Source organism: Sciurus vulgaris, assembly GCF_902686455.1.
Source record: "Sciurus vulgaris genome assembly, chromosome: 6".
NCBI lineage: Eukaryota > Metazoa > Chordata > Mammalia > Rodentia > Sciuridae > Sciurus > Sciurus vulgaris.
Window position 1 is genome coordinate 28313326 of NC_136466.1, and position 21788 is coordinate 28335113.

At 44.3% G+C, this 21788-nt stretch overlaps 2 protein-coding genes across 6 annotated transcripts in view; one reads left to right on the plus strand and one right to left on the minus strand.

The window, feature by feature from the left end:
- Positions 1-20115, plus strand: part of GLRA1 (glycine receptor alpha 1) — a 79632-nt gene extending 59517 nt beyond the window's left edge. Inside the window, exons 4-9 of one of the 2 annotated variants that reach the window (XM_079145619.1) lie at positions 5337-5560; positions 8046-8128; positions 9395-9532; positions 11150-11364; positions 12935-13081; positions 19640-20115. In XM_079145619.1, coding sequence (XP_079001745.1) covers positions 5337-5560; positions 8046-8128; positions 9395-9532; positions 11150-11364; positions 12935-13081; positions 19640-19951 — 1119 coding nt within the window. In that variant the 3' untranslated portion in view covers positions 19952-20115. The remainder of the gene's footprint in view (positions 1-5336; positions 5561-8045; positions 8129-9394; positions 9533-11149; positions 11365-12934; positions 13082-19639) is intronic. The other variant, XM_079145620.1, reaches the window with a different exon arrangement.
- LOC306664632 (uncharacterized protein) overlaps positions 1-21788 on the minus strand; it is a 75199-nt gene that overhangs the window by 39963 nt on the left and 13448 nt on the right. For all 4 annotated transcript variants that reach the window (XR_013764761.1, XR_013764762.1, XR_013764763.1 and 1 more), the window contains exon 3: positions 332-484. The gene's annotated coding sequence lies outside the window, so the exon portion shown is untranslated. The remainder of the gene's footprint in view (positions 1-331; positions 485-21788) is intronic.

Consider the following 21788-nt stretch of genomic DNA (forward strand, 5'->3'; position numbering starts at 1 on the left):
GCCAGCCTGATGGCAGATTCACCTGGGTTCTCCTCCTACCTAGGGCTACCTCCAAAGGTACACAATATGGAAAGGGAAAGAAGTAGTATAAAAGTCAAATAATACTGCACATAAATCCCATCTTAGTCACTTAATTGCTGGGGCCTAGGAAAGGCACTTTTCTTCTCTGGGCCATGTGTAAATTGAAGGAGTTGAGACAAAAGTCTCCAAGGTTCTTTCTAGCTGTAATATTTGACGATGCAAAGGATGATGATGATGATGATCAAGAACTATGATTCTCTCACCCATGCCCAGTTCCCTTTCCTATTATCCTAGTTTAGATTCTTCTTACCTTTCAGTGGGACTGTCAAACAGCCTCAAACCATACCTCTCTGTGTCTGATTCCTCTCATTCCCAATATCGCACAATCGCTCCTGCCCTGCTGATCTTGAAATTGAACCCTGATACTAGTCCACCTTTTAAGTCTTCAGCGGTGCCAAATGGGCTACAAAATAAAAGGCAAATGCCCTGGTTTGAAAGTCAAGCATGTCTAGGGGCTCAAATCCATTCATTTCACCACCTTATGACAGCACAGTTGTGGAGAGCATGAACTTTATATAATGAGATAAATCATGTTCAAACTCCAGCCTCACCCCACCTATTTACCAACTGTGGGATTTGAACAAAATAGTAACCTCCCCGAGCCTTCCTGAACTATAAAATCAGGGTGAATAGGAATATTTTGAGGATAAAGTAAGCTAACGTGGGTGGCATGCTTAGACACAACGCTTGGTAAATATTAGGTCCTCAGTGAGGGAACACTGTTAGTACTCCTACTGCTAATGGCTGAGCTGAGTGGAGCCACTTGAATGGCCCTGCCTACACTCCTTTGCTTGTTCCATTTTTAAAAATTAGATTCCTTTTACCCTGCTCCATGTCCTAATCCTAAATGCTCTGAGGCTGTGGTCCTGATCCCTCTGTCTGATCCTGCTCTAAGCCTCTAATGTCACCTCTGACATTCTCCTCTCACACACTGGGCTCCTTTCCCAGTGAAACCAGAGATTGTTCATAGCTCAGAACAATACCAGATCTAGAGATGCTAGCTTCAGGAGGACAGAACAAACTGAAAGGGGGCACTTCGAATATCACCTTCTCTCCAAGAGCTTTTCCAGATTCACCCCTCCTAGCTGGAATGCATCTCTGTGACTTGAGAGAACACCTAATAGCAGCAGTTTGTTAGAACTTCTTATGACCCTCATCACTTGCAGTCTTGTATGGAAGGTATTTGTGAACACATTTTCTCTCTCCTGCTAGACAATTTGAGCTCTGTGAGTGTAGAAACCAAGACTTTCTACTTTGACCACCCGCCCCGTCCTGGCCCTTCAACTCAATCTAACAGAGGCTTTTAGATTTGGTAGCATAGGGAAGAGACATCCCTTTGGGAGCTGGAAGTTGAGATTTGAAAAGGCAGATGAATCTGGTTTTTTAGTCCATCTTTTTGTACCATGTTTCTTGGTTCTAAGGACAATGGGCAGGCCTCTTGCCTTCCATATCTGCTGACCAACTCACTCTCACACCTCTTAGTTCTTTCTTAATAAAGTACTTCATTCTTTGTATTTCAGTGCAATACTAAATTAAGAGTTTATTAGAAGTTAGAATCTGAAATTAGACCCAGTAAGGGTAGGTATGGGGACAGATTCAACTGCAGGTGACACATAGCAAGCTCTCAATATGTGTTTGTAGAATGAACAAATGATACATTTGTACTCTATAAGCCAGACAGCTAGTTGCCCAGTTACCAGAAATCAGAGCATTAAGGAATCTCAAGGCAAGATGGATAAGTTGATGCTAAAGACTGTTGGACTGGAACTATAAAAATCTCCCTGCTTCAGGGTAACAGGCTACCCTGGGAGGCCTAGAAACCAGCTGGGGTGGAGAATTCAAATGTTGCTCCTCTGGCCCCTGAACTTGAACATGGATCCCCAGCATGTCTAACATCAACCAACAGAAGTACAAGGCAAAGTCAGCAATATAGCATTTAGCTTTCAGCCTATTACACCAATTACATTGATCTCTTCTGAACTGCATTTCCCACTGCTGTTTACCAACTTGGGAGGAGAAAATCAATGGTGGCAACTCGTTTGGGTAGCAGCTGTAGAGGAAGGAGCCGGCTGCTGCCGCAGAAGGAGTCAAGCTGCCTGGGGACAGACACTGAGCTATGTTCTCCAGGTCTCTTGCTTTAAATTTTCATTAGTCATCTTATAATGAGACTCTATGGGTTCTATTTTCTTCTTTTCAATAATGAACATTTTAATTTTTTACAGTCAGTATGTATTACTTCTGCAATAAGAAAAAATAAAGTATTTTTAAATACCAGTAATAAAATGCAAGTGGAATAATGTCCATTTCTACTTAAAACTCTTCAAAAGATTCACATTACTGCCACAATAAAATTCGAATTTCTCAGTATGGCTTGCAAGACCCTATCTGCTCCTCCAACTCCTCTCCTTAATCATTTACCTGTTAGTCTTTCCAGAATGCCACCCTCTTGCTCTGCATCAAGACCTTCACAAATGTACTTCCGAGTGACTGAGATGCTTTTCCTCTTTGGTTCAACCATATTTGGTCTCACTTTAACTATTGCTTCTTCTTGGGCACTTCTTTGACCTCCAGCCCTGAGTCTAGATGCAGAACACCTGTTTTCTGTAGTCTGCATCACCCGATACATAGCTCCCACCAGCATGATCCTTACCTCAGCATGCTACCAACATTACCTTGGAGGCTCTTTGACTAAATAAATATACCTTTCTTCTTCACAGAAGATTCCCCCAAGATCTAGAACAGGGCCTGGCACTTAGTAGATACTCAATTAAGTGTTCTTGGGTAAGAAAAAACTAATTACACTCAGCTATTAGATTTAGGTGGGTTCTTAGAGACAATCTCATCTAACTTCTAACAATGAGGTCAAAAGAAACAGAGCCAGGTTCTTATACCAGGTCCTTTACTGACTTGCTACATGACCTTAGATAATGCCTTCCCCCTCAGGGTCTCAGTGTCTTATAAAATGATGAAAGCCCATTCTGCTCCAACCTGTTCTGACTTTTTCTCCTCTCCCTTCTCCTGAGTCAGGGCTGCTCATAGGTGGGATGGTGCAGAAGAAACAAAATCTGCCAAGCAAGTTGAGGAAATAAAATACACACACGGAGCAAGTCCTCAGCTAAATGCTGAGGTGATTCCCTCCTTCTAGAAGATCAGAAAGGAAAAAAGTCAATGGGTGCCTGAGCATCCAGTTTCATGCAGGAGATAAGTCTCAAGCTGAACAGGCAGAATTTGCCTTGACAATAAGGACAAGACAGGGTGGCCCCAGCACAGAATCAACTCCCCACACCCATGTGACGTCACTAAGGTTCCACCCACACCAATTCCGATCCCACCTGCGACTCACTGGCCTCCACACTTGGACACTTCCTCCACCTTTCAACACCTGCTTCCTCATCCTCACTGTGGGAATCTGAATGTTTGCTTGCAAAGATTTTGTGAGAATTAAATGTGTGTGACAGTATCTAGAACAGCGCCTGGTGCCTAACAGACCATTTTAAGAAATGTCACTTTCTTTTCTTCCTTCCAGCTACATAAACAGTCTTGACATGTCACTGGCAGGAACATCAAAAGTACAGCAGGGGTTTGGGGACTGAAGACTTTTTTTGCCGAACCATTTATATTCTGTTCACTCTAATGGGATTTTTCCCATTCCTCATCACTCCTCATCATAAAACACACACACACACACACACACCATGTAAATCCAAGGGGAACAGAGGCTATTTCCAACCCCCTGGTCAGGTGGGGCCAGATTCAGAGGTGTCCATTACCATCAGCAAGAAAAACAAAGAACTGACATCTAGTTCTGGCCTCAAGTTCTCCCTCCACCACGGGACTTATAAGGCACAAGATTATGAGACCAAATGTCACTTTCTATGGGACTGGAGGGAGAGCCTTCAATTAAATTAGAGAAAAATCCTATAAAATATCTTGGAACATTTTATAAAGCTATTGATATTTCTGCAGGCAAACAATGAGGCATGGGCTGTGGGAGGAATCAGGCAGGGGGGAGGGCCAGAGTGGGAAGGTTGTTTTTAGCCTTTCCCCTTGATGACACTGAAATTAATGAGGATTTAGAAGCAGCACCCCAAAAGAACATATAGTATGACCTCATGCATACATTACCCTCAGAGAAGGAGCAAGAGTGGGCCCTCACATGTAGACATATTCTTTTTTTTTTTTTTGCAGTACTAAAGATTGAACCCACAGCCTTGCACGTTAGGCAAGCTCTCTAACACTGAGCCATATCCCCAGTCCTGGATATTATTTCTTGAAGGAAAGAATTCATAGTTGAACTTAAATGAGATTATTAATCTTTGGGGTAGGAGCATGATGGTGCACATCTATAATCCCAGTGACTTAGGAGGCTGAGGCAGGAGGCACAAGTTCAAAGCCAGTCTCATAGCAACATAGTGAGGCCCTAAGCAACTTAGTGAGACCCTGTCTCTAAATTAAAAAAAAAAAAAAAAAAAAGAAGTGCTGGGATGTGGCTTAGTGTTTAAGTGCCCCTGGGTTCAATCCCTGGTATCAAAAAAAAAAAAAAAAAAAATCATTGGGGGAACTACAGAACCTTTTGGGAATCCAACATAGAGTCTCTGCCCTACTTCCCTGGGAAACCCCAAATTCTACTTGTAGTGCCACAAGATTCATGGTCTATGAGTCGCTAACAAACCACAAAAGTTTTCCTAATGAAATCTTACATTGCATTACCCAGTTTCCTGCCAGAGACTTACGCATACCATTCGTTGCCTCTCTAATTGTGAATGGAAACTAAATGGACTCTTTCAGCCCCACCAGGATTGGCAGGAACACTTAAGCTCTCAAGAAAGAGTTGGGTCACTTGGAGTCCGGAGAGGTTACAGTGCTTGAATGATACAACTTTATCTGTAATGTATCATTTCTCTTATCCAAAAAAATGAAGCAAACATGACAAAAGACGATGATGAAAACAGGTGTATATCACATTGGTCTTTAAACCTTTTTAAAAATTTAAGAGAAAGAATAGCATTTAAATAACCTCAGTTCAGAGGTGAGTATACTTAACCAGGTATTTAGAGAATTGTCTGGAGTCATTATGACTCCCAAGCTCTCTGAGGCACAGACTTTACGTCTTACCACACACTACAAAAACACCACACTCTAATAAAGTGCCCCCTTAGGAGTTTCGAGGAACCCTGGATGAAAGGGGCCAATCCTCTGAAAGTTGGCATCCCAGGTCCTGATCCTGCCTCCACCTCCTTATCTCCTGGCTGTAGGACTATAGGGTCAACATCTTTCTGCGGCAGCAATGGAATGACCCCCGTCTGGCCTATAATGAATACCCTGATGACTCTCTGGACCTGGACCCATCCATGCTGGATTCCATCTGGAAACCTGATCTGTTCTTTGCCAATGAGAAGGGGGCCCACTTCCATGAGATCACCACAGACAACAAACTACTGAGAATCTCCCGGAATGGGAATGTCCTCTACAGCATCAGGTGAGTTCCCTACAGGTTGGTCCTTCCTCTTGAGAATGAGTCTTTCTCCACTGCCCTCTGGAAGCAGACACCAAGTGGCAGGTCAGACAGAATGAACAGGCCCTGCAAATCAATATCTTTGCAGAATAGGCAATAGCCAGCTTGTAACTTAAGCTTAATGAGTAGGAATAAGATACCACAGGGAGTCTCAGGAGCAAGTGGTTCATTATAACCAAGAGATAAGGGAAGGGATCCTAGAAACAGTGGAGTTAAAGTAACCCAGCATTTCAACAAAACAAGAAAGAGGACTCAAACATGATGATCAATGGCAGGAGCAATGGCCCAAAGCCTGGAAAATCATAGCAATATGGAAGTCAGTGGGCCTGCCAGGTAGACGGTGCTGCATAGGTAGGGCTGCTCTGTCCTCTGTAAACCCCTGTCTCACTGAACCCAAGAGGCAGGATGCCCTTTTCCAATTGTGAAGTATTCTGAAGACACTGGTTAGGGGCAAAGTTTTCCAAGAATCCCGCCCCTCCCCACCTAGTCCCTAATCTCCCTCAAGGCATGGGGCAAATGGACAATGGCCAAGAGGTGAAGACATGGCCTTACACATGCAACAATAACAGCTACCATTCATTGAGAATTTACTCACTATGCTGGGTACTTTTTATATATCTAATTCTTTCAACAACTCTATGTAATTGGTTTTGTTGTGCCCATTTTGCAGATTAGGCAAGTAACTTGCCTAAGTTTCCATAGTTAGTTTATCACAGAGCCCAGATTCCCACCTGGGCTAATCTCAAAGCCTACAACAGGGAATGGTAGTCAATAGGTACTTAAATATTTAACAAATTAATATGTATTTATTTCAAAATGCTTTAAAGGGTACTGGTCATAAATAACTCACCATCCCCCTTCAGTTCTTTAGGGGAATGAACCTTATTTCTATTGGGAGATGAGCCTTCAAGGTCTAGGCCTGTGGGAGGCTACAGGACTCAGTTTCCCAGGAGAGAGGTGGGGAGGGGGTGCATAAGAACCTCACCCCCCAAGAGACAGGCCCACCTCCCTCAGCCCCATATGCATACAGAATGGGAGAGCAATGGGTTTAGGAAATGGTGGGAGGCCCTGGCTGGCTGGGGGAGGAGAGGGCCACGCTGCTTGGGTTTTACTGCTGCCAGGCTAGTTTCATATCTCCAGGAAGCTAAGTCCCAGTGCTGCATGACAGGACAAATCAGCAGAAAGTGATGTTCCCAAGGTCATTCAACTTCAGGAAATTAACCCAGTGTGACAGCTGTCCCACTTTGAGCTTTTATCTTCAGAAATCCACTGCATTCATTTTCCCTTCGCTTTTCCCCTCCTTTCCCTACTTCCTCCTTCCTGCTCTTCTTCCCCTCCCTTTTCCTTCCCCTTTTCCCTTCCTTGTTTCTCCTTTGTACTTAAAGGGGCCCACGCCAAGAGCTGTGGGTATGAGCTAGAAGGTTCACAAGGGGTCATTTTTTCCATACACAGCTGATATGCCAACAGCTAAATCTCACTAGAACAGCATCAGTTAGGCATCTTGGGGTGTTAGGGATGGTATTTCAGGACAGCAGTGCAGGAAAGTCAGCCAGGAAACACACAAGCCAACCCCACTGGTAGCCTGAGTCCAAAGGCTTGGAGACATAGTTTTGCACTCTGGCTGATCCATCAGTTTTCTTGGCAACCTTAGATAAGTCCCAATCTATTCTTTCCTGCACCCGTGTCCTCACTTGTCAGAGGAAGGAGTTGGCCTGTTGATCTGAGAGCCCTTCCTCCTTGCCACCTGCAATGGGCATTTTGATATTGGCAAAGCCTTTCCAGCTAAAGCTTCATATCCCAGCCTGAGCCACAGGCCTCTATTCCCCTGGAGGGGGAAAAGTCTGCAGCCCTGGCAAAGGTTGAACAACCCAAAATAAACAGCTAGCCCAGAATCCTGGGGAGCCTGCCGCCTGCCACCTGATCCTAGCAGAAGCCCACAGATGTGTCAGCTGGGTGTGAACCTCCAACAGACAGGGCCCCTCTTTGAAATAACTTCTGATGAGCCCAGCATGTGAGGGGTGGCAGCCAGGATCCACTTGCAGCACCTGCCACAGGTGTACCTGGGAGGATGCCTGAACCTGGTACAGCTCAATTTATAACTTGGACTCTGTCTCCACCTGAGGACCCTTCAGAAGAGTCAGAATCAAGGTGGGCGCAGCCCCTGACCCCAGGCAACCTGTTAAAGATAGGCGTCCAGAAGTCAGACAAACTCCAAAGAAACCCATAAGTTCCTCTGACTCTAAGTGACTTTAGACAAGCTGCTTGGCCTCTCTGAACCTCTACTTTCATATAAGCAACTTGGAAGTACACATACATTTACTCAACAAACACTAGTTCCCCGATCTTCTTTCCCTGTCCTGGAAAATTTTTTTTCTGCTAGTAACTAGAATGGAGACACAGTCTCTTTGAATTTGTATTTCAACATCACTCAACTCCCTTCTCTTCCTAGAATCACTCTGACACTGGCCTGCCCCATGGATTTGAAGAATTTCCCCATGGACGTCCAGACCTGTATCATGCAACTGGAAAGCTGTGAGTCCCTTGCCTGAGTCCTCCCTAGAGAACCAGGCTCCCATTTACCAATGGGACCAGCAAAAAATTGCTGGTCCCAAGAGGTTACTGTAAAAACTCAAAATACTACATGAGGGCTTTGTGTTTAGAAAACACACTAGAAATATAACTGCCCTTACCTTGTTTGAGGCCCAAGCTTTGGAGTCAGCAGCATTCTCCAAAGAAGCATTATTCCATGTCTTTATGACTGTGCTCACCAGGAAGTGAGGAGAAAGAGTCCCAGTGGGCCAAGGTCCATGAACTCCCAGCTATGCTCACTCGAGCAGGGGAGAGACGGGATTGACTACACAAGTCCTCTAACTTGACTAGTGCTAAGAATGCTCTTAAATGTGCAAATGCTGCCGTCTCTGGGTAGAGGAGTGCTTTCTTCTAGTTGGAAAGAGAGGGTATTGGAGAAGGTTTTGGGAAGGAGCAGTATTTTACAGATGGGAAGCTGGGTATGATGGTTCATGTCTGTAAGCCAGTAACTCGGAAACTGAAGCAGAAGATCACAAGTTCAGGGCCAGTCTGGGCAACTTATGGAGAATCTTTCAAAATAAAAAAATAAAAAGGTCTGGGATGTAGCTCAGTGGTAGGGTACCCCTAGGTTCAATTCCCAGTACTGCTAAAAAAAAAAAAAAAAAAAAAAAAAAAAAAAACACACTTTTTAAATTGCAAACATAGAAACTAACTTAAAAGCACAAGAACCAGAGCACAGCATTAAGTGGTGGGAACTAATGGTCCATTTGCTTAGAGCAGCGCCTCTGAGGGGAATCAGTACCAGCCAACTCAGAACCTTCTTTACCTCTCTCAAGAGTCAAAAGTCCTGGGGCAGAGTCCAATTAGTCTAGCTTGTGTCACCATTTCACACCTTGTCCCCTCCTAGCAGTTAGTCCCACCAAGAGAGCAAATGGTAGTTGTTCCCCAGAAGAAAATCTGCTGCAAGAAAAAGCGGAGGCTGGCCAGGACGGTATGCAGGAGAAGCAGCTGGTGTCAACTGCCCTGCAGCATGGAGGGAGGAAGGGACCAGGACAAGCTAAGGCAGGATGTGGAGGAAGGGGAGGGGAGAGGGCTGTGGGGCAGATATAAACAATTAAAGTTTTACTCTCCTTGAGGAGAAAGAGAAGGCAGCATGGTCTCATGAAGTGACTGATGACTCTCCCAGCCTCTAAACCTAATCCCAACCCCAACATGCTTCAAATAATTGCTCCTGGGTGATGACTGCTGCTTCTTCTCATCCCATCCCAGTTGGATACACCATGAATGACCTCATCTTTGAGTGGCAGGAGCAGGGAGCCGTGCAGGTGGCAGATGGACTGACCCTGCCCCAGTTTATCCTGAAGGAAGAGAAGGACTTGAGATACTGCACCAAGCATTACAACACGGGTAGGTACAAGGGGTCACCGTCCTCAGATCCCACCCCCAACCAGAACCAGAGGTTGTTTGAAACACTCATGTTCTGTCACTGTTTCTACAGTGCTTGTAAAGTGTGTGATGGGCACAGCTCTGTAATTATTACCTAGTGGTTAAGAGAATAGGTTTTGAAATCAAAAAGTGGTTCTGAAATTTTCTCCCCGTGAGTCCTGAGGTGAGTAACTTAAGCTTAGGCTATACCTAATTACAAAGGAAGCTGATAAATATAGTCTTTCATTTAAGTTAGCAGAATGGATCCTGTTCCTAAGGCTGAAGGGAAGAACTCATATTGGGAGGACAGTACCATTCACACAGGAATTGGCATTTCTGATAGGGCAAAAGTATAGAGAATGCCCACGCAAGATCTCAGCAAGAGGGAGCTACGAGGATGTAGTTCAGATTAGTAACTAGTTAGGAGGAGTCTACTAATCTGGAAACCACAAGAAGACAGAAAAATCATAACTGCTTAACTCAGCATCCTATCTCCCATGACTAGCACAGCCTTTGCTGGGAGATCCAGTATGTGAATGAACCGGGGTAGGATCAAGACTGACTTTGCATGCCCTGTCACGACTGGGGAGAGCTCATGGAAGCACTGTGGGGGACAATCAGTGAGCTGGCATGCCAGCTGGCAGGCTGGTAGGGAGCTGCTGTCTGAACCCAGCTGAGAGGAAAGGCATTGACTAGTGACAGGTCACAGAGAGAAAGGGGTGAAGGGGAGGGACTGAGAGAAGCCATTGCAGGCTCTGGTGCACGTAGAAATCCCAGTTGAAGGGACAGAAAGCCTGGGTTCTGGTCCATCTGGGACCCTCTTCTGGTTCACCTCAGAAAAGTTGCAAAGCCTCCAAAGATACTCTTTATCCCTGAGCAAGTGAAAGTGCAGGACATGTTCAAAACAAGGGAGGGAGTGGGACTAAGGTGAAGGACGGTGAGAAGGATAGTGATGATAATGGTGACAAGTAACAATCCTGAGCTTTTATGATGTGTGAGGAGTATGCTGAGTTCTTCAAAAGCATTGTCTCATTTTATTCTCACAATAACCATGAGTAACCACATGAAGTAGATATGACTACTACTACTACTGTTGTTGTTGTTGTTGTTGTTGTTAATATTGTCACCCTTTGGTATCATCAAGGGATAGGTTTCAGGACCCCCATTGGACACCAAAATCCAAGGATGCTCAAGTCCCTTACATAAAATGGTAGTATTTGCATATAACCTATGCCATCCTCCTGTATACTTACGATGCCTAGTACAATGTAAATGCTATGTAAATACATGTTATACTGTACTATTTAGGGGAAAATAACAAGAAAAAAAGTTTGTACATGCTCAATACAGATACATTTTTTTTCTGAATATTTTCTATCTGCATTTGGTTGAATCCATGAATACAGAACCTGTGGATATAGAGGACTGGCTGTATTATCCCCAGTTTATCATAGGAAACATACAGAGCAATTCATATTCTTGCCAAAGCACACAGCAAGTGCACAGCTGAACCAGAACTCCACTCAAGGTTTTTTGACTCTAAAACCTTTGCTCCCAACCCACCAGCCTATATTGTATTCTCACTATAATTTCTTGCAGGTAAGTTCACCTGTATTGAAGCCCGGTTCCACCTCGAACGTCAGATGGGCTACTACCTGATCCAGATGTATATTCCCAGCCTGCTCATCGTTATCCTCTCTTGGATATCCTTTTGGATAAACATGGATGCAGCACCAGCCCGTGTGGGCCTGGGCATCACCACTGTGCTGACCATGACCACTCAGAGCTCTGGCTCCAGAGCATCCCTGCCCAAGGTGAGTGATACTGCCCAGGGGTACAGAACACCTGGACAGAAAAAGACAGCACTCGTCTCCCTAGCCTGTGGGAGACGAGAGGATTGCAAGGGATTCATCAGTAGCTGCCTACCTACCTACACATTCAGGGTCCAGCATTCTGACCCACCAAACCTTCCACCAAACTCAACACTGCATTCCATACAAGCTGCCAGACACCACCTTCTGCTCCACTCTCTACTACCACTAGAAACACACTCTGTTTCATTTACTGTTAAAATTCACCTTTGCAAACATAAAACAAAACCAAGGAAAAGTAAAAACTGCCAAGTGCAATGGCACATAGCTACTCCAGAGGCTAAGGCAGAAGGATCTCTTGAGCCCAGGGGTTCATTCAAAACCAGCATGATCAACATAGCAAGACCCTGTCTCCAGAAACCTCGACTCCTTAACTTCACATTCTCCTCCATTCACAGTTAGAGCTAATTGCCACATTCTTCTCCTTTCTCCCTTAATAGTAAACACTTTGTGTCAGGGATCTCCAAGACCATTGCCACATTCATAGAGCTGATAGGACTCAGGACTCAGCATACAGTTGCACTCCCAGCTAAGATTTATTATAGTAACAAACTAAGGTACACTGTTAGATTATAATAACACAAGTAGAGGCAGGAATCCATGTGCAGGCTTCTTATGCTATCCCTCCAATGAGGAGTCACAAAGAGCTCACTTACTCAAGCAACAAAATTGCAGACATGTGTGATACATCTGTCCAGAAAAACAGAGACTGTTCTTTTTTTTTTTTTTTTTTTTTTTTTTTTGTGGTGCTGGGGATTGAACCCAGGGCCTTGTGCATGTGAGGCAAGCACTCTTCCAACTGAGCTATATCCCCAGCCCCCCAGAGACTGTCTTGATACTGTGCACCCAAAGTTTTAACTGGGGGCTGGTACTTCCTGCCTAGCATGTACCAAAATTTCAGACTCCTTGGTGGAAATCAAACGTTCAGCATAAAGCATATTGTTTGTATAAACAGTTACAGCACAGTTAGCCACGCTTCTGTTAGAGAAAGTAGGAACTGTCCCCAAATACAAGTTCCCAGATACCAGCCAAGGGACAACTTTGCAAGTAAGTCCTTCTTAAAATGGCAGCCTCACGTGTGCTATGGTGAGAGATAGCCAAATTGGCATATGCAAATTACCTCTGCCACTACTCTTGTGCCTTGGATCAGTGATTAAGTAAAATAAGGGTTACTTGAACACAAGACTGCAATATCTTGACTTTCAATCTGATAACCAGGAAGGCTACTAAGTGACCTGTGGGTGGGTAGCACAGATGGTATGGATATGCTGGACAAAGGAACGCTTCATGTTCTAGGCAAGATGGAGTGGGATAATGCCAGACTTCATCGCACATTCGTAACAGTGTGCAATTTAAAACTATAAATTGTTTATTTCTGGAACTTTCCATTTAATATTTTAGAACTACAGTTCCAGTTGAAACTGTGGAAAATAAAACAGCAGATAAAGGGGGACTGCTGTCCCCCTCTGCTCTGCTCTCACCTCCCTGTATTCCCCCCACACTCTCACTTCAGGTATCTTATGTGAAAGCCATTGACATTTGGATGGCAGTTTGCCTGCTCTTCGTGTTCTCAGCCCTGCTAGAGTATGCTGCTGTCAACTTTGTGTCTCGGCAACACAAAGAGCTGCTCCGATTCAGGAGGAAGCGGAGACATCACAAGGTAGGCCTTTGGGTCACTGCCTAAGGAGGGACAGCTGGCAGTGGGTAGAAAGTTCCAAGCAGTCTTGTCTTGTGACACCTTGCTTCCCTGGACCATCCTTCTCATTGGGCCAGGCAAGCAAGAAATAGGGATTAAAGTTCTAGAGATCTTAGCTTCACCTCCCAAGCCCCGAGTAATGACCTACTTGGGTCCATAGACAGTTACTCCTACAACCATGATGGCAATCATGCAGAAATCACCAGATTACACCTAGAGGCAGAACTAATGGAGCAAGTGCTGAAGGGTCAAGGTAATAACTAGCTGTATGCCCAAAGACGGGAGGGTGGGAGATGTGTATTTGTTTTTTTCTGCAAGGCTACATTAGTTCATTGGGCTTGGTTCCAGAAAGAAATTGTGCCGCGGAAGGCAGGATCTTAAAATAGAATGTTCAAGTTCCAGGTCTTATTGACTGTCCCCAGGGAGGGGCCACAAGCAAATCCTCCCCCAGCATGGGTACTCTTATTTTATGAGGGATTGAATAAAGGAATATTTGGCAGGCTGTCTCTGAAAAGGCACCAACATCTGTTAACTCAGAGGTTATCAAATGCCATGGGGGGGAGGGCAGCCTGTTGGAGCAAACCACCCTCTACCCTGGTCCATAACTACCTCCCCAGAAGACCTTTCTCCTGCGGGTCAGAGACTCTGCTTCCCTCTCCGGCCTCATCCCTTTGCTGTCTGATCACCAACGACAGGACTTCACATGTCTCATTCTGTCTTCCCTACTTGCTTTTCCAATGCCAGTACACCACGCGTGGACTAACCCACCCCTTTGCAGTTCTCAGCTGATGCTTCTTTCCCTGTCACCTAGTGAAGGCCACATCCTTTGTTAAGGCTTTCATGTAAGGAGATCAAGTGTGGTCGTGCATTTCCTTTCCTACAAGGGCCATAGCCAAGGAGGGACTCTTCCTAAGTCATGACCTGGCTTGGGACTCTACCAGAAGGGACTCCAATTCACATGCCCAGAGAAGGGGATCCCTTTTTTCTAATGGGCACAAAGGTGCTGCATGTGCTAGCAAAAGCCAAGTTCCAAATGAACTCGATTTCTCTCCTTCTAAACATTGTGCTGGTTAATAGTTACATGTTCTATGATGTGATTGTTTAATGTCCTTCTCTTAGTCACTGAGTTATAAGCCCCATAAGGAAAGAGACCATGTCTGCTTTTGCTTAGTGCTACATCCCTGGTGCCTAACACAGAGCCTGACATATTATGAACATAAATTAGGGCTTGTTAAACAGATGAACAAAGGGATAAACAAACTAATCGATAAAGAGGAAGCCTTCCAGTCAGACAGCCTGCCCTGAAATCTTTCCCATGGCAGATTAGGGCACTCAAGGACCCCAGACACTATGATCACCTGTGATATGCCAAGGTCCTATAAGCTTCAGACTTACCTATTTAAAATAACTACCGAGTGCTGTCACAAAAGACTCTGTCTCCTGGCCTTTCTTTAGTATGTGACTTCAAGTTAGCCTCTTTCTGGGTTCAGTTTCACCACCTATAAAATGGACTCAATGTGCCTAACGGGGGACTCTGGCAAAGATCAAATCAGAGGATACCAGAGAAACTTTAGATTTTGTCCTGACACATATGTGCCAAAAATTAAAATGAGTACTACACACACATTTCCATCAATGTTTTCCTTAAACATCAATGACTTGATTCAGTTCACTTTGGCAGTGTGCCAAAGGAAGAAGCCGCCCATGGAGTTAATTCCCTGCATTGGGAAAGGGAATCATGGATTCTGCAAGCTAAACCCATCTTAAAAGATCCCTAACCCTAGTCCTTTCATACTGCCCACTGGATTCATAGCTACTCCCTGACTTTTTTTCCCCTCTGACTCTTAAAAAAAAATAATAATAACCTAGGTGCCAGGCACGATGGCATACACCAACAATCCCAGAGGCTCAGGAGGTTGAGGCAGGACCATCCCAAGTTCAAAACCAGCAACTTAGTGAGGCCCTAAGCAACTCAATGAGACCCTGTCTAAAAATAAAATATAAAAAGAGGGGAGGGGCTTGGGATATAGCCTAGTTGGCAGAGCATTTGCCCAGCATGCACAAGGCTCTGGGTTCAATCCCCAGCACCACCAAAAAAAAAAAGTGACAGTGGGGATGTGGCTCAGTGGTTAAGTGGCCCTGGGTTCAATCCCTGGTATCAAATAATATGATAATAATGATGATGATGATGATGATGTAAGAAAGAAACTGACAACATACAACTGTCTCTGGGATTTATTTTTATTTTCCTTTTTTTTTTTTTTTTTTTTTTTTTTTTTGCCCATAGATTAGCTGCTTTTTGCATTTTCCTTTGCTGAAGACATTTGTTGGAAACACTTATTTGGAAAGACTATGTCCAAAAATGTGACTGTACCAAGCCTTTTCATTGGGCACCACCACTACACAACTCCAGGAGGTGCTATGCTATTTGCATAGACTACAGTGTAAACGCAGGCCCCTGCAATTAGGCACCAGGTGGGCTAGAGTACTTCCAAAGGCTGCCTCCAAGTTCCCCTGATATCCAATTTCCTCCTAGAGGAAAGCAAAAACTTTCTTGTCAGCCAGGTAAAGTGTGAATAAAGTGACTATCCAGAATTGATCAGATTCTCCTGCTCAGCTCCCTCCTGGAGGAGATCTCAGAAATCATCTCTTTCTCTCCTCTCATGCAAATGAAGAGAGAATGACTATAGAGAGACAGAGCAAGTCCCCAGGATCCCGCTGCAAGGGTGGATGGCACAGGCAGGGGAGGTGTTCAAAGTGTTCTTTCCAAAACATTAACCATACACCATGAGCTCCTATCTATTAAGCGGTGGGGCAGAAAAAAAAAATAATCCTGAATTTATGAGCTCATAAACAAGAACTAAGACCTAACCCAAGACACAGGTCAAACACTGGTACTCAGAAGGCCAGATCTGGAATGCAAATATCTTGGATTTAGCCAATGGTCTTTAAAAATCTATAAGGTACCCATATTTTTTTAAAACCACATTTTCAATGTCACTCAACAAATCACAGCATCTGATCACACTGGATACACAATCCCACATGAAATTCTTGTGCCAGAACTATCTTTGGGTACAGAACACATTCTCCAGTTTACCACCATCTCTTCCAACAGAATATTCAGCCCTGCTCACTTGAACACTTGTAGTTCTCCCCACTGTCCTGTTAGGCACATTTGAGTTCATGTGACCACATTCATAAGGGCTCTGAACTTGGCCCAAATCTCAGAAACTACAAGGATGCAGAATTGGCCTCACCATAACAAAGAACCGCCTTTGAAGTAAGCCACTCCATCTAAGGCTTATCCATTAGAGGTGTCCAAGTTTAGGTCACAGAAATCTCCTTTGATGCAGAAGGGATTTTAGGCACCAGATGGTGAGTGGAGAGGAACTAGACACAGGCCTGAACTTCCGGAAGACTGTGATCTTGGCCAGACTCCCCAACTCCCACCATTCTCCCATGTTACCTCATTTGTTGGGCAGAAAATGTCTGGTCTTCCAATCCAGGCCTGCCTCATTAGGCAGATTATAAGAAAATGACTGTAAGCCCCAAACTCAGCAGGTACAAGAGCAACCTCTCTGGGTTCCAGGGTACACTACCAGATTTCCCAGCTCCATCCCCCAACAGCAGATGGGCAGATGTTTCCTGCCACCTGCTGGTTATAATAGAAATAGCAAACTTTTTCCAGTCATTCCTAGGGAATTTCCTTTCTCCCAAATACAATGTGAAATTGATAATCTTTTGGCTCAGTGGGACCTTCAGTTCAAACCTCAACTCCTTCCATTCCAGTATTTAACAAATAAGGCAAAGAATAATTCATTCCTAAGATGCATAGAAAGTTAATGTGGTACCACCTCTATATATAGAGGTTATTATATATATGTTCATATATATAATAAATAGAGTATAATAGAGTCCCTCCCCCACAAAGTGCATTTTTAAGTACTTCAACACTCAACAAGGGCAGATTTATATTTAAATGTCATACAGTCAGACCTAGACCCCTTTCAGGTACCAGGTCTGGTAATCCAGCCAGCTCCTACTCTTCTTGGCCTGGAAGAAGAGGCTATTCTACTATTGCCCTACTTATACATGAATATTTGTTGAGAACCTATGTAGGCACTATGTGGAGCATATTATTCCTCTTTTCCTCCACTTCTGTGGTGAGGGTGTTGGACTAGACTCATTCATTCAACAAACATTTCCTCACATTTATCATGTGTCTCAAACCCTCCTAGTGCCAGGAATACAACCCCATTTAAACAAATGAACAAAACCAGGAAACTAGGACTGATGAAGATGAAGAAATATGAGTAAGCATTTATTTATTCAATAAACACTGACTGAGTTTTGAACTGATGTGCCAGGAACTGTTCCATGTTCAGGGTTGAGGTTGGAGTGACTGTAACAGGCTTTGTTTCTGCTTTCAAGGAACTGATGGTCTAATGAGAGAGACAGACATTGATCAAGGAAGTATAGTCAATGGAATAAGAGCTTTTTTTTTTTTTTTTTTTTTCTCCAGTTCTGGGGATGGAACCCAGGGCCTCTTGCATTCTAGGCAAGTGCTCCCTACCACTGAGCCACATCCCAGCCCCCCAGAATAAGAGTTTTAAAAAGGTGGGGTTTACAGACCACATAGCTAACCTATTCTTGGGAGCTCAGGGAAGACTTCTTTAAATGATCTTTTTTTTTAGTTATACAACAAAAGTAGAATGGAATGTATTTTGATACATTATACATACATGAACTACAACTTCCCATTCTTGTGATTATATATGATGTGGAATTACCCTGGTTGTGCATTCATATATGAAAGTAGGACAGTTATGTCCAATTCATTCTACTGTTGTTCTTCATCTCACCCCCAACTCCCTTCATTCCCCTTTGTCTAATTCAATGAACTTCTGAGTAAGAATTAGATGAAATAAAGAGTGAGACAGGGAATGCAGCTCAGTAGTAGAACTCTTGCCTAGAGTGCATGAGACCCTGGGTTTGATCCCCAGTGCTGAAAGTTGTGGGGGAGGGAGGGAGGAAAAGAAAAGAAAATGAAAGAAAGAAAAAAAGAGGAGTCAGAGGCAATGGTTAGGGCTAAGGTTGTATTCCAGGTAAAAAGAACAACTTGAACAGAGATCCAAAGAGAAAAAAGCAGATACTCTCTAATACATGGAAATATTTCAGGACTGGAGCACAGGATGCTACATAGAGAATGCCATAGGATAAGGCTGGAAGCAGACAGGATCCAGGTTATCTGAGTCCTTATTCATCGTGTTAAGGATTTTAGTTTTTCTGAAGTCAATGACAGTCTATTAAGAAGTTTCACGCAAAAGATAAAAATAAGATCTGTTTTATAGTAACACAAGTAGGTAGGGGACAGGCAGACTGGAAGCCTCCAGACTAAACTGGAGGTTGTTGCAACAAATCGAGATGGTAGCCCATCCCAGAGTAGCACAAGTAGAGATAGAGAGGCACTGGTGGGTTCTACATTGAATTTCTTATTCTCTGTTGGCTCTGTCTGCTCAGAAACAAGCAAGACAGAATTCCTATCCTAGAAGTGCTCAATATCTAAGAAGGCCATGTGAGCTGATAAAACTTTCCCAGAAACACACACTGAATCAACAAACAGTTCAGCTGAAATGAAAATACTGGATTTTCAATGCCATTGCAGAATTTACATGGAGAGATAACAAGACTAGACATGTTGGGAGCAAATAATGCCTCCATGACTCAGACCAGAGCAAGATCACACTGACCTGGAGAAGGGATAAGCTTGTAGGATGAGGATAGCAGGCATTTGGCACAAGGAAAAAAAAAAGTCCAAGAAAGCTGGCAGGGGTGCACAACACATAGGGGAGGGGCACCCTGGAAAGGTAAGTTGCAGCCAAATAATTAACAATAGCTTGATAAAAACCCAGAGGTCTGTCTGAGGCTACAACTTCCAGGGATGTGGAAACATGTACCTGGAAGAAGCTTTGGCTTTCCTGACTTGTGAAACAGGAAGGTCAAGAGCTCTTGTTCTCTCCTGGGCTACAAAGGGGTGGGGACCAGGGCAAGGAGGCAACAGAGGCAAAACAGGGGATCTGTCCAAATTGTCCTCTGAATTTCAAATCAAAATCCATGATAGCACTGAATATTGACTCAATGAAAAATTCTGATGGTCAAGAGCCTTGAAATGCAGTGGGGTAAATCTTACCCCCCTGTACAGGAAAAAAAAAAAAAAAAATGAAAGAACTCTGAGACTCATGGAAAGAAGGAACTTTAAGGTCATATAGCCAGCCAGTGATAGCATGAGATCTAGCATAGATCTCCAGAATCTGAACCACATTCCCGTCCCCTGGTTTGCATCTGTTTCAGCATGCAAGTGGCGCCCCTCTATAAGGCAGAACTCCCCAGTCAGCCGAAAAGTTTCAGAAACCTGGGAGAGTGTAGCCTGGGGGTCAGAGAGAGCCCGATGGGCATGGCCTGGCCCCCGGGGGAGTGCCTTGCAGGGAGGGTGCCCAGCCCCTGTCTTATTTTAAGTAGAGCCCCATGTTGAATCTGTTCCAGGAGGATGAGGCGGGAGACGGCCGCTTCAACTTTGCCTATGGCATGGGCCCAGCTTGTCTGCAGGGGAAGGATGGCATCTCAGTCAAAGGTGCCAACAACAACAACACCACCAACCCACCTCCCGCACCATCGAAGTCCCCGGAGGAGATGCGAAAACTCTTCATCCAAAGGGCCAAGAAGATCGACAAAATATCCCGCATTGGCTTCCCTATGGCCTTCCTCATCTTCAACATGTTCTACTGGATCATCTACAAGATTGTCCGTAGAGAGGATGTCCACAACCAGTGAAGGGCTGGGATGTGGGGGGAGGCTGGGAGAAAGCAGAGGGGGAAGCGCACAGGAATCCGGGAGCCTAAGGAAGAGAAGGGGAAGAGGGAGGGGCACATACACAACTCTGTCTTTCTCTCTGCAATAAGTGCAATGGCAAAATGCACTACTGCATGAATTTTAGAATGTGGCACTATCTATTTAACCTGGGATGGGCTGGTGGGGGTGGGGCGGGAGGGACTTTTTGAATATAAGAATCAACCAAGGACCAGGGAGGCACAGGGTGGGGAGTGGAGAGATAACAACTTTCAAATTTCAAGTCCACGGGCTGTGCAGTTTTCCTGTTTGGAAGGAGAGTGCAGTCTGCCCCAGAGCAGAAGGAAAGCAATGTAATATATGATATATATTCATGCTTAATATTAATGCAAAACCACAAGAACAAAAGATTTATTTCTTAACCTATCAGCCTAGTAATTGCTTAAATTTTTAAAGTCACAGAAGTGATAAACAATTTTTCCCAGAGTGGAAACAGTCACAAATAAGCTTGCTCTGGCATGTGTCCCACATCGTACCCCTCCAATTGCCATACCTATCTTCAAACTGGCCCATGTGGACACATGCCAAAAAGCCATTCCACCTCTGCTTTGAGAGCGTTGTGCACGTGGGCATGGGTAGTGGAGATGGGAAGAGGTGGAGAGAGACGAGAGTGACGAAAGAGATGGGACAGGCCTGAGGGTGGGGAATCAAGTGACTGCACCTCAGTCCCCATATCTCAAGGGCAGGGATCCCGCTCATTCCCCAGTAAGCCCTCTTGCTTCTATGCTTCAACACTTACCCCACTAACCCTCCACCACTACCCAGAAATGGCTGCCATGGTTTTCTCATTATATTGCCAATATGCAATCTTTTTTATGGTTAAAAAAAAGTAATAATCTCAAGAAATAATATGCAGATAGACTGAGTATAAACAGATGTACTTTTTCAAATGTCTATTTTTTTGGAGAGTCTATTTGGAATTGCAAATGGGTGCATGATGGGGAAGGTGGGGGCCAGTTGGATGAAAAAGATTTATTATCTAGTGGTTCCACAGAGTAAAGTTTTAAGAGGTGAAAGGGAAGTACTGAGGCTGCTGTGGATTAGGTAGGTATGGGTGGGAAGAGATGGTAATATTTAGAAAGTTCATTATATTTTGACATTTCATGTATCATAGATAATGTGGGGAGTTTGGGGGGATGGCCCCATTATATTTTTGTAAGTCTTTTTTTTTTTTTTTTTTTTTTTTTTTTTTCCTTTTGGGTGCTTTGTTTAGCTTTAACACTTGAGAAAGTTAGACAAATATTTCCCTTTCCTCCTAACTCTGAAGTGCCAGAATTGTCCCAGGATAGCTAGGGCACTTCAGTGAAAACAGAGGAAGTAGGAGATGAGTTGGGGGAGCCAGGCTGGAGGGTGCTGTTGCAGAACAAGAATATTCACAAATGGGAGGTGTCCAAAGCAGAGACAGCAGGACTCTACCTACTCTGTCATCACCTCTCTGCCTAAAATGATGGTGCCATTGTCCACAGTAATTTCCCTGCTTTGGCCCAAGGCCAAATACTAGGATTCCATTTCTTACTTTGCACCTTGGTGTACTGGCTTCTGATCAAAGTTGTAGGCAGAATGGCAAGAGACCACTGACAATCTATGTGTCCTGAAGTTTAGGGTTTTGCTTGTGTCTGTAGAGCATCCCCAAGTTGGGGCAGGATGGAGGAGGTGTGGTGCCTATCTGCTCCCTGAAGCACCTTCCCCTAGAGAATTTCCTCTCATTTTCTTTGGCACAATTGTTCATGCCTATATAGGCCTAAAATGAAGGCCAAGATGA